We start from the raw sequence: 13,369 nt of genomic DNA on the forward strand, positions 1-13,369 counted from the left end.
TCACTAATTTGTTTTTTTGTAAACTAGCTTTGTATATATTCTTATTATTGTATTTGCTTGCAGATGGAAAATAGAGGCAGTAACATCCAGAGAGTTCAGTCTTACTTCTTAGTAAAGAGGTGGGAATGGTGCTCCAGGAAGTGCAGTAGGAAGGATTAATAAGTCAGAATCATGAACTCCGTCTTGCTCTGCATCTTTCACAAGGCAGTTGGTGGAGCCTTACAAGTAATGACAGCCACGTGGATTGGGATGGGGGAACCAGGCATGCAGGGCTTGCTTTAGCTTCTGCCCTCGGGTGGGTATCACACATGGCACACTTGAGACCCTCAGCCCCTCTGTGTGGATATGCTAGGTTAGATATCTTTTAAAGTCAAATCTAAAAGAGCCAATGGATGTGAACAGTTGACATTGTGAACTGTATATTTTGGTTTTTGAACAAATACTGTGAAGATGTATGCTGGAGAGAGAGAATTTTCCAACATTACTATTTTAATATGTGATTGGCAAGAGGGACAAAAGGCCTTTCCAGAAACTTTTTCATCAATGAGAAAGTATTACGCTCTATTGCATTCTTGAAAGAAGACGAGAATAATTGTAATATCTAAATGGTGTAAGGTGGCTCATCTTCTTGGAAAAATTGCAAGTAGTTTGCTTTGGTTTATGCTGGACCTGGAGGGTTGGTAATGGCTGTAAAGAAACAGTTCTGGTATTTTTCAAGCAGCGTACATGAGGATAAAGGCTGGAACAAAGGTCTAACATCCGAAACCACAAGGACTCCTGTGGCTTCTGACACCCTTGGAAACTGAGCTTACACTTAGCCCACTGACGAGGAGATGCGTATTTTATTTAGCATTTTTATCCTGAAGTAAATGGCATCATGCCGTGTGAAAGCTGCTTGCTTGCTGTTTCTGGTAGTATCAGAGGGACCAAGGCTGCAGATGCCTAAGGGGTGGTCGCGCCTGCTAGAGATACCTGGGCTGACTCATAAATGAAACACTGTTTGACAAACTTGAGCTTTCAGGGAGCCTGGGTTAGGGAATTTAATGAATTAATTCCTTAGTCTTCACTGTATGTAATTTAAGAAAGGTGTTGATATGAAAACCTCTCCTAATATAAGCAGTGAGCAAACTGCAGTGTTTTATGTCATGACAGTCACTGATTGCTGTTAACAAAAGATCATGACTAGAAAATCAAGATTTTAATAATAGATGATGGGCTGGAAAATAAACTTATCAGATGTTGAAAAATATTGTAGACAAGTAGTGTATGACAGCTCTTTTTCCACAGTATGTACTTGCCAAACTAGCTCATGAAGGTATATGAAAAAGAGATAATTATTTAAACAGATGAATGTTATATTTACAGAACAGAAATGAAGGGGAACAACAAAAATACGTATTGAAGCAGTTGTTACATTTGAAATAGTAAAAAAGGGAAGACTTCACTCTATATACTTAACCTCAACATTTTTAAGACGTTAAAAACCAAACAAGCAAACAAACCACCAAATCTTCCATTTCTTATCTGTAGAAGACTTTAAAACCAAGAAGGGATTGTACATACAGAGATAATTTGATAAAATACAAAGAAGATTTTTTTCACTTCAAAATTCTCCATTGCTAACAGAATTTCATGCTAAATTTTCAAGGAAGTTATTTTTAAGTATGCAGAAAATCTTAATGACTTGAACCAAAATCCCAGATAAAAATATACTGAAGATCTGGAACAGAGAATCTAAATTGGCACTTTAAACTGAGCTGAGACAAACTGAGATGATGGTTGCCATGCTTTGCTTCAAATTCTTTCCTTTTCTAGTTGTCTTCCTGTTTCCTTGTCATCCCAGATGTATTTTCCATTTTTCCTCTTTTTAATTGAGCCCTTGTAATTTTCTGGCTGACCCAATCTTTGTCTTTCTCTCTATGCTCTTTTATCAACACATAGCATGTTATATTTTAAATCCTTTTTCTGAGTTTCTTTCTGCAATTTAAAATCCTTCATTTGCGATATCTGCTGTTGATGAATAAATTTAGTCCAAAATATTTTCATTTTTCCTGAAAACCTTAAATTTTTTTGCCTGCTTCTGACTCAGTAAACTCCACCACAGCTCACCTTGTTGTTACTAATAATCCTGGTTTACCTTTGCTTAAGGGCTTAGACATATAATCAAGTTACCAGAGCTTTAAAAAGTTATCATGAGTCAACCAAGTTGTGCTGATATACATGTGTATACTGACAGTTTGAGAGAAAAGGGAGATGATTCAGGTTCATGCAGCTTGCAATCATTTCCTTGGTGTATTTTTCTTCCTTTGACACCTGTCTCTGAGTTGTTCCACTGGCAACATCTTAGCTCTGTCATTGCTCTGACTTTTCCTTACAGCTCAAAATAACTAAGAAGTTAATACCATCCTCTAGATCCAATTAATTGTCTCAAAAAAAAAAAAATCCCATTTTTTATTTAGTTTTGAGGATTTTTTTTAACATACTCAATTATGTGATTATGTTGTCTACAAAACATATTTTGATAAAGTAGGAGACCTCCTTATATTCCTGTTGTTGCCTTCTTCCTCAAAAGCACTTTCTCTTGTTTCATAAGTGGGAGAATCTCTCTGTCAGAATATACAGAGCTACCAGATTATCCTCCTTCAGAGGCTTTCACAGAACTAATCTCTGCCATAATACATATAGAAAACTGCCTTAAACAACCCACCATGGTTATGCAAGAGATGAGTCATAATGCTAGTATCAAATATTTTAAAATTCTTTATTTTTTGTTGAATTGCTACCTTGATCCCTCTCTTTTTCCTTTTATTTATTTATTTTTCCTGCTCATACTCTCATCCTTTAGACTACAAGTTCTTTTAAGCAGGGCTTGTCATTCACTTTGTGACTGTACAGTGCCCGGTACAACAGGGTCTCAAGTAGTTTTCCCTCTAAGATGTTTTTTGCACAAAATGGTGAAACTAACACAGCAGAGCATTCCATGGATTTGTGCAAAGCTTAGCTCGGCTTCTCAGGGCTCTGTTTGTTTGCTTACGAGGCTGAGCTCTGCAGCGGCCTTTTGGAAACAAATTGCATAGTGCCAAAGTTTCTCTGAAGAGTCGCTATGAAAAGACTATCATTCCTCTAAAAATATTTACTCATGATACTTTTTCTTAGCAAAACAACAGGAAAACAAACATTTAAGCCAATATAATGAAAATGTGAGTGCAAATGTGTAGGGTTTTTTGGTGTGGGGGGTTATATTGGGTTTTGTTGGTTTGGTTTTTGCTAATAAACTACCTGACACAACTGCTTAACTGGTTCATGAATACCAAAATCTAGGCTTCTGCAAACCTAAAGGATATTTTAAAAAAAACTGCTTTCATCCAGCTGTTGATTGGATTAGGACCTTGAAAACCAGTTAACGTTGAGCTGGGTGCTGTGATCAAGCTCGCAAAAGTCATGTTAAGGGTAAAGAGAAGACTGGTTTCCTAGATAATCTCCTTTTTAATCACATTGCCTCCCTAAAGCTCCCAGCTGTTCTAAAATTGCACTCCTGTTATTTGAGTGTCCCCCATGGCTGTAGATGCCATGGCAATACTCAACAAAAAAAAATTGAGTCTACCTTGGTGTGGGTTTTTAAATGCAAATATAGCAGATGATGTCTGGAACTGGTAGCCCTCCTTGTATAGCAATTGTGGGAGAGCCCAGTTTTACAGCGTTTTAGAGTAAATGTGTGGATAGAGAGCAAATGGCCAAGCCCCTGCTGAGGGCTGGAGAGGACATGAGGAGTACACTTGGCAGCTGCCAGGCTGTGGAGGGTCCATGGCCCTTAAATATGCCCGCTTGATATGCCCTTAATGAATATGTGAACTCTTTCTTTTTTTCTTCATTAAACTACATTTCTTCAGTTTTTTATAAGCACCAAATATACATGCCAAACAACTAATTGGAATTAGTTTGGTCTTCCCATAAACAAATCTATCCTTCAGTAAATAATTTTAACATCAATATAAGATTGTGTAGCATTCTCAGAGCGGCACTTTGTGCTTTCTTCAACATCATTCAAAATAATGACATTGCGTAGACATCTGAAGAAAACTTTATGGAAAAGAAATGTTCACATTTGCCATCTGTGGCCTCTCTGCCAAACTGAGATCCCTACAGACAGTGCATTTGGGGGTGTGCTTTGTGATTTTCTAATTGTGTGGCCCATACATTTAATTTGGGTCAAATAATTATGAAAGAACACAATCTGTATTCCCTGTTAGCAAATTATATTAAAATACGCCAATGTCAGCAGTTTTACTTCATGCTAAAATTTAACGTTTCACATTTTGCCTTTGTTCTGAATAAGCTTTAAAGATTTTGAGTGAAATGAAAATTTTATGGAAATAACCTTTCAACAACTTTTTTTCATTAACTTATTTCCTGGCACTCAAGAAGTACCTCACAGGGACATAATATACCATCTCAAATCATGTCCTAAAAGGATGTGCCATGTCATTCTGACTGTTTCAACAAGATGAGGAGATAAGCAGTTAGCAATATCTGTGTATAAATTCTGAATATTGAAATGAATTGTTCCTCTTATTGGCACAGTGAGGCCTGAGCTTTCCATATTCAAGTATAGAACAAATGAAGACATAAATATATTTCTCTTTTTGGTTTTAAAATTCTCTTCATCATTAAATGAATGAAGAGATGAAAAATGTATCTAGGAGAAGACCCTGGTATTATAAATATATATATGTGTGGTCACGTGTATTTCTTTATTATTTATAAGATCTTTTTGTACGTTTGCTTACTGCTTCATGCCTTTATGTGATAAATAATAATGTAATAAGTCTTTACTTGAAGTAACTTGTTTGATCTTTTTAAGAAGATAATTATCTGAGAATATTCAGAAATTTGGAAAGTTACCTGCCCTGATGATATTCAATTCATAAGTGAATTACCCCATTAAAGAGAAACATGTGGTACTCCGAGGATCGTTTTTACTTTCTGAAGACATAATATAAAGACCATGACTGAATTTGTGATTGTAACGATAGCTGTAATAACCCAGTAAGAATTTGTTACAGTAACAGACAAAACACATCAACAAATTTTACACTGTGAACATAAGACTGCAGTCAAAATCAGTACTTCACCTCCAGCTGTACTGACCCAAGTTAAGTAGGGGTACAGAAAACTAACAAGAAAAATAAGATCTAGAGGCAATGCCTAATATAACTAAGGAGTTTCTACCTGCAAATAAAGGAAAATAGCAATAAAAAAAAATTGTATTTACAGAATTTACTTGACTTTGATGCACTTATAAACTACAAAAGATAAGACATTTTTGGTCTTAAAGAAGGACCTCAAATATGATCACATATGACCACTAGCTGTGTGAAAAGAGTGGCTTCATATTGAAAGAATACCTCATAGAAACTATTATATTCTAATAGAATAAGCGTCAGGATAGTTGGTAAATATTTGTCAAGCATGTAGTTAAAACAGGAAATGATTTATCAAGCAAACTGGATTTGTACACCTGCCAAGAAAGGAGGAAAAGAAAAGGAAGCGAGAATAAATAGATGGGGTAATTATTAACGTGACTTATCTCACTTTTATTAGATAGTTTCCCATGAAAGATGAGGAACTGGGGGCTATGGTAGCGTGTATTACGTACATATATTACAGCAGCTCTTCCATATTGCAGTGGAAGGAGATGGAGACCTGCAGAATATCAGAAAGGCTGAATTTCAGACGCTCTTGGGAAAAGATCCATAATGTACTCCAGAGCAACCCTGAAAAACTTGTGTAGCCCATGGAGGTAATGAATAGATAGTGCTCATCCACTTGGCCCTATCTTCCTTAAATAGTCAAAGTATTTCCACTGTAGTTTCATCATGGTTTTTATCTGAGTTTGATTTTTTTTCCCTCTGAAAGTGGTTGAAAGCATTCTTAGCTTATGTGGAAATACTCAGCAGTTTATCAAATGAATTGATTGTAATTGTGTGCTTCCCCTTTTTCCTGCATTGCCTTGGTCGGCTTTGATTTTTTTTCATATTCGAGAAGTGAAGAAGCTCCCAACTTCTGCTTTCCACAGAAAATTTACATGACCATGTCTGTCCCACAGGGGAAATAAATGTAATGTTGAGTTTGATTCAAGCAATTTGTCAATAAAATTAAAATAAATTGAATCATTATAATTTTTGGATGTGTGTTGGGACTGTGGCCAACACAAGACATGACCAGCACTAGAAATGATCTCTGTGGCCTGGAAGATGAAATTCCAATTTTAGCAATCCTGGCCTGACCCAAAAGACATCTTGCCCTCCTACAGGAGATATGAATTATGTTTCTGTGCATTATGATTTTTTTTTTTTGTAGGGTGAGGACCATTTAGGCAGCATTCTTCCTGGACAGCAGAATGGATGATAGTAAAAGTGATGCTATGCCACTTGGTCAGTGGAAAATCTGATGTGTTCACTGTGAAAATGCTGTAGAAAGCAAACGTGCAGACTGTCCATTGTGTGATTGCCGTGTCAGGCTTGGTGGCTGATTTGTTTGTTTTCTTCTGATTTAAAGGTCTTGTTGCGTTGGGGTTGGTTTATGACACTGTGCCCAGTGTGATGGCGAAGTTGCACCAAGGAACTGCAGCGCTGGTGGGGAACGGTTTAAACGTCCCTTTTCTGAAGGGGGTTGAGTGTCAGGGGGACCCCAGAGTGTCCTGGGGGCTGGGGTTTGGAGCGGGGCGAGGGGGCAGTCAGTCCATCACTGTCTTAGCTTTCCTTAGTGCTGTGATAACATCAGTGGTTTCAACCACAGGATGTTGTGTCAAACAGAATAGGATTTAAACTCTATACTCAACTTCTGTCTGTTTGTTGCTGCTCATCTTTTGCCACTGTTTCTGTTGGAGAGATGGGTCAGAAGTTGTGGCAAAGGGAAATTTTAAAGAATAGACAAATTTGAAAGGCCTCTGAGTATTCTCCTAATGGGCATGATTTTTAAAAATTCAAGAAGAGTTTGATTGTATTTTATTTTCTGCTCCTTTTGCTTTAGCTCAATAGGCAGTTTAGTTTTAGAAAATCACTATAACATATCATTTAGATCCATATAAGCAAAATATCTCTTGGAGAGTAAAGTTCTTTATGTCAGTTCAAAGACAGGTTATGAAACTCTATGTTATAATTCATATGGGCTTCAGGAAAGAAAACGAAACAACATTTTGAAAGTTAAAATTTACCTTTATTCTAAAGTGTCAGTTTAGTGACAACTATTGTTTGCTCTAATAGTGGTTAAATGTTGGCTGCCGCATCACTTGTGATGGGCCAATTTAGTTGTTACATGGACTCAAACCGTGGCAGGATTCAGTCGTTCCTGGGACATACTGATGTACTATGACATATGCGTGACCACTGTTCCCAGCTGTAATCTCTATTCTCTATTTTTCTTGTCACTGTGAGCTTAAATCAAAGGCAGGTGTTGCAATCAGCTACAGTGGTCTTTTTCACCTAGGCTGTTACATGTCTGTCAGTGAATCATTAATGCTGTAGATAACCATGCCTTATCATGTTATTTTCATGTCAGTTTATGAAAGGATAGGGGGTGACTCTGAAAAGGAGACTATAGAAACTCAATGTTTTGTTTGGCTTTTGCCACATTAGGATCTAATATTTATGAGTTAAGTGGTTTGGTGCAGTTATTCTTTGCTTCTTTCCTCTGCTAACGTCAGAAAAATATAAGCAGTAACTAGGGGGTTAAACTCCTGCTCAACAGGCATATTTTTGGATTTACGTTTTTTCTGTAAGAGAGCTGGGAGTGGAGCTCGGCGCTTTGCAGCGGAGGGAAGCGCTGCGTGACAGATCCAAGCGTCCGAGGCAGACATGGATCGTAGCAGACACACATGTCAGGAACGAGATGCTGTACCAGCTCTTCCAGTTTCACAGGGAACTTGCGTTTTCCAGCTGTTTACCCTTGAGTCGTAAAATGGCAATTTGGCATAGGCTAACAACCCAGTGTGATGCGAGCATCTGCGTAAAAGGCTGCACATATGGAGCATGCCCAGTGATAAGAACAGCCTGTTACCCCACCCCCAGCCAATCTAGGAAGAGATGAAATGAACTTTGCACTTGCAAATGTCACTGAATACATTTTGCACAGGATTTTAAAAGGTTCTCTTATAAGCACTATTTTTAACAGCCAAATCCGCCCCCCAAAACAGAAAGAAAAAAGCACTAGGTATTTTTCTGTGATTGATCTCAGTTTAAGATCAATTGAAGCATCTCTCACAACATTTATCTGAAACCTGACTTATTTTGCCTTTTTATCATTCAAGTTGGGATTTTTGGAGATGGTGTGGATTTTTGGGGGATTTTTCTGGATTTTTTTTTTTTTTTAATGGCATGAGAAAATTTGAGAATTTAATCACAGTAGACTACTCGGAAACAGTGAGGTTGCAAGCTTGAAAGGCAGAGGGAAGAGAAGGAAGGCTCTCAGAGCAGAGCATGGATAGCAAAGGAGCTGTGATTCTGCGGTGCTCACTGTGCACATGTTTTATGAGATCAGTGCCGGGCGCTGCAGCTGCGGACAATAACTGAGCTGTCTGGCTAATGAAGGCCACCTGGATCAGGCTTCTGAAAAGAGCCAAAGGAGGACGTCTGAAGAATTCTGATATCTGTGTAAGCCCTACGTTTTTGTTATCGGCATATATATATTGCAGAGAGGGAGGGGAAAAAAAGACGGTGAGGAGAGGACAGTTGTTTTCATTCTGATTGAATTAGCAGAACTCTGTTTTGTATGCAAGGAGATGCAGAGGGAAAGCAGAGCTGTCATTATTTATAGAGCTGTTTTGGCATTGTGGCTGCTTCCATTGTGGTGATACGGGGACATGTGTTGAGTCCAGACGGATTTTATTAGTTGGAAGTTGATTTGTGGTCACTTGCATGTTTTGCTGAGGGGCAGAGATGGATATGAGCCATTTGCAGTTCTGATGGGGAAAGTGTGTCAGGTTGCCCTAAAGTGAAAATGGATAGCAGAGATTAAAGCTGTTAGCAGTGATGTTGTGTAATGGTAATTATTGATACAGAATTTGCATTTTGATTATAAAAAGTCTGTTTCCTTGCTAATACTGTGTCACTGTTTAGAGTTTTCATTTTTCCTTGAAGCTGCTGTGTGTCCTTCAGCCCTGCACTGCACCACTGCTGTAACTACAGAGCAACTGGCTCTGCTTGCTGAAAAGCACACAAATAAGAGCATGGGGATAGTGCAGGAAATAAAGCACTGGGAAAGACACCTGCACTCTTGGAATGGCTCCACGAGAAAACATTTACCTAGACTCCATTTCTCCAAGTGACTTTCCCTTTCGGGCAGTTGTTCTCTTTTTGGGGATCCAGAAGTAAGAGAAAAGGCAAGGTGTATAACCACTTCCACTGTTTTGTTTTGGGTTTTTTTGAACACCAAAACGACTTGTGACATTATTTTTCCTTTTCTTGTGCAGGGTTCGGCGGACTCCTACACCAGCCGTCCATCTGATTCAGATGTATCTCTGGAAGAAGACAGGGAAGCAGTGCGGAGAGAGGCAGAGCGACAGGCCCAGGCACAGCTGGAAAAAGCAAAGGTAAGGTGTCACTTCATGTCACGGACTCATAAAATGTTCAGCTTAAAGGACGGTCATCTCATCCGTTACTGATACAACTGTTTTTAATGTGTTAACATAGAGCTTAAGACCTCTTATAAAGATTTTCCTGACAACAGTAGAAAATACAGTTTCCAGGAAAAATCACTGAGAATCAGTATTCCATAAAAAGTGTTTGATTGGCTTGCGTATTTCAGAATAATCTTACTTAAATGTGTGCAGTTTTTCTTGCATTGAATATACCTGTTTATATGCAATGTATAGGGTCAAAGATTTGAGTTCTTACTGAAGATATTTGTGAAAGTTTGCCTGTGGATTGCTATGGCACTCAAACTTCCTATTTATCTGCCATCAATGAAGGATCAGTCCCTACAAGTCATATATAAATAGGGAGAAGCTGTTACAGAGGTCTTTTTTGCCTAAAGATTTCACTGGCTTACAGTTTCTGTGTAAAATGACCCTGTGAGTAATATGCTCTAGGACTTGTTAAGGTTTCTCCTTCTTTCTCCATACTCCTAACAGATAGTGACAATTCAGTAAGGAAATACTAAATGAGCTTTAGGTTCTTGTTCTGTGTTTATATATTTTCCCTGAGACACATTTAGGACTGTGAGGGTTTTAGGAGTGAAGGGGTATGGCCTTGGTTTTCTTTCATCTGTGCTGTATCTTTAAACACAATTGTAAAAATCATCCTTCTCTTATTTGGGATCATTCCTTTATCACTTTGTTCCAGTTTTTCTTTCTTGTATCCTATCTGCCAGATCTCTGTATTACTGTTTTCCAAGATGTTTACCATTTTCATATATTATATTTAAATTGTAAATACACTGTTGAGATCCCTCCTCAGATCTACATTTCTCTCTCACTTTCTCTCTGACTCCCCTCCTCCATTTTGCCTTTTTTATTTCCTTATCTCCCGTTCCCCATTCTGTTTCCTTTTCTGCTGCCAGCTTTGCCTATGCCCATTACACCACCTGTTTTACAAGGGTTCTTCAGAAATTCAGGAGTCCAGATCATTGAGCTATGCACCTGATCGTATGGCAAGGACCAGCTCTATAAATAATACAGGACCATAATGCACAAACAGAAGCAGACACCTTCATTGAGCCAAAAACCTTCAACAGGGAAAATGTAATTGTTTACCAATATTTAATAAGAGCTCCTGAAGCAGCTTCTTGATAAGATGCTGGAACTTGCCAACCGTACAAGATGCTGGACATCTCTTTGAAGTTGGGTCTTGCTGTCCTGGGACCAGTACAGCAGAGAAGCCACAGAAGCAGCCCGCTGCTTCCCTTCCACCTTGTATCTTAGAGATGTTACTGATCATAATCAGGAGTTTCAGTTTTATCAAGGTTGCTTTTTGCAAAGTGTGAGATTTCTTTGCTCTTAGGAAAGATGATAAAGGCTGCCCTGAAGTTCAGGTGAAGTGCTGAATTTTATCAGAAAATGCACAATCTTTAGAAGAGTTGAAGTAATAATATCTTGCAGACTAATCAGGGTAGCAGTACAGCACTTGCTCCTGAACTGATGCATCTCTTGGCGATGAGTAAATCTATGAGAGTGTTGCTATGGGAATTTGGCTTACTGATGCTGGCTTGAGTGCACGGACAGTCCTTATGTAATATTCATGACCTCTAGCACAGCTGCCATTGTAGTTTGTAGCGAAACTGCTTCCAGACCCTGAGTTTTTAAAACTGTATTTCTATACATCAAAGCAATGTTCTCACTCCAGCTGGCATAAGATATAGTCTCTAGGTCTGACACCGTCTGAGACTGTAAGACAACTTGCGAACAGTTGAAGTAGCAAAGACACTGCCAAAATCAACCTGCTATAACAATAGGTAATTCCAGTCATACAGAAAACACAAAATGAATTATTTAAATCACTTGTGATTTAAAATGGATTAAGGCTGGAACTACATTAGCGGTTTTTTTCCTCGAGTCAAATGTTAAAAATCATGCCAGGCTGTAATGTATAGAAATAATTTAATGTAGTGGTATAGTAGTGTAATATGTACTCTAGTGTAATATTTAATAATATTAAGTAAAATATTATATGCATTTGGTGCTTATGTTTGAAATAAATGTTTTAAAAAGACATAAATTGAACCTAACCTAGTAGATCTAAAACATGACAGGGTGGCTTGACTGCCTCTATTGGTGATTCAGCCCCTCACCTCCCTGAAATGCAGTAAAATTAATGAAGCAGTGACTTCCACTGGTGCCGCCCGGCTCCTGTGTGCGCCCAGCCCTCTGCTGCTCCTGCTCCCCATGGCTGTGCCGGCCCCTGACCGCCCGTCGGGCAGAGACAAGGGCTGCAGCCGCTTTAACTTCTCGTCTTTTAATATTGTGAGTGGAAGTGTTGATCCTAAATAAAGTCATTACAGTTGTATTTGTCACAGGAATTAGAAGAGGATGACATACATGAATAATGCAGCGGTGGAGGGAAAATGATAGCGAATTAAGGGTAGATAAAAACTGTTGGAACTGTGTCACACACTTAATGAAAACAGTTTAATGACATCCATTTGCCTTCCTTACAGCTAGGGAAAACACCTTAACCTGAAGAGAAAAACATAGCGATAAAGCACACAATGGCAGATTGTTAGGAGGATTTTAAGATTTTTAAATCTGGATTTTTATGGATTCTAGGTGCTTGTTTGACATGAAGCCAGAATAGAATATGCATATCTGATAGGTATCCAAGCAGGGAAAAATAAAAACAGCCTGGAAGGAAATACACATTCTGTCCATTTCTGTTCAATTATTTATTTATTTTTACAAGCATCTCTTCTCTGGAAAATGGTTAAGCATGTTTTGCTGACTCACTTTGGCACGTGACCGACTGTAAGGAAGGTGGAGCCATGGGTGCACCTTCAGAGTCGTCCGGGATGGAAAATTAAGAGGCACCTTCTGAGGCTACCGGGCAGGGCAGCTGCTAATCCCGGGGGAAAGACATCTGCAAATGAAGCTGTTAAACCGAAAGCTGAGATGAAGTGTTCTTGGTTAGAACAGTTTAACAATGCAAATGTGGAAAGCTTGAGGTTTTTTTGATTTGTTTTAAATAGACCATTTCAAAGCATTAAGGATTTCCTTTGGAGCCTCCTCATAGTCCATAGCATGTGGCTATCTCCGTTATAAAGAGGATGTGTTGTGGCTGAGTAGGGCATGCTAACAATGCCCATATCTGAGGGCTTGTACTGAATTTCCCATTTCCATAAAAATATGAATCTTAAGCATTCACAAGAAAAAAAAATAAATAGAAAGCTCAATTATTTTAATTGCTTTTAGCGTTAATATTTTTAAAATTTTCATTTCTATAGAAAAAACCTTCCATTTTGAAGGGTGAGGATTAAAAATAAATGATAGTAAGTAAATATCCTTTTTGTCTGTTCCTTGCGAGTATTCAGTTAAATATCCCTTAAAATACTGAACTGAGTGACAGGGATGAGATCAAAGGAAAACTGTGAGGTACAAGTATTAATGAGACCTTTAAATTCAGTACTAAATGAGCTAAATTTTTTTACATAAAAAAGGGGGCTTCAGTAATGATTTTTGGCCTTTTCCAATGCCAGTAAAATCGACTCAGATATTCTGTTGATTTATTTTGCCAGAAGCACATAATACATTATGTACTAGATTTGGCTGGAGTATAATTAGTCAGGTAGTCTGTAAAGCTTTTCTGCAAGAGTAACTTATTCTCTTCAGTCTCTTCTCTACAGACTTTTAGATTTCACCTCTTTTTTTTTTTTTCCCATGGCT

General features: G+C 38.2%; 1 protein-coding gene across 5 annotated transcripts in view; it reads left to right on the forward strand.

Moving 5' to 3' along the window:
- Positions 1-13,369, forward strand: part of CACNB2 (calcium voltage-gated channel auxiliary subunit beta 2) — a 240,112-nt gene that overhangs the window by 144,659 nt on the left and 82,084 nt on the right. For 4 of the 5 annotated variants that reach the window (XM_082045807.1, XM_082045810.1, XM_082045806.1 and 1 more), the window contains exon 2: positions 9,470-9,589. In XM_082045807.1, coding sequence (XP_081901933.1) covers positions 9,470-9,589 — 120 coding nt within the window. Of the gene's footprint in view, positions 1-9,340; positions 9,385-9,469; positions 9,590-13,369 lie in introns of those variants that run through there. The other variant, XM_082045809.1, reaches the window with a different exon arrangement.

Source organism: Streptopelia decaocto, assembly GCF_964273445.1.
Source record: "Streptopelia decaocto genome assembly, chromosome: 2".
Lineage (NCBI taxonomy): Eukaryota > Metazoa > Chordata > Aves > Columbiformes > Columbidae > Streptopelia > Streptopelia decaocto.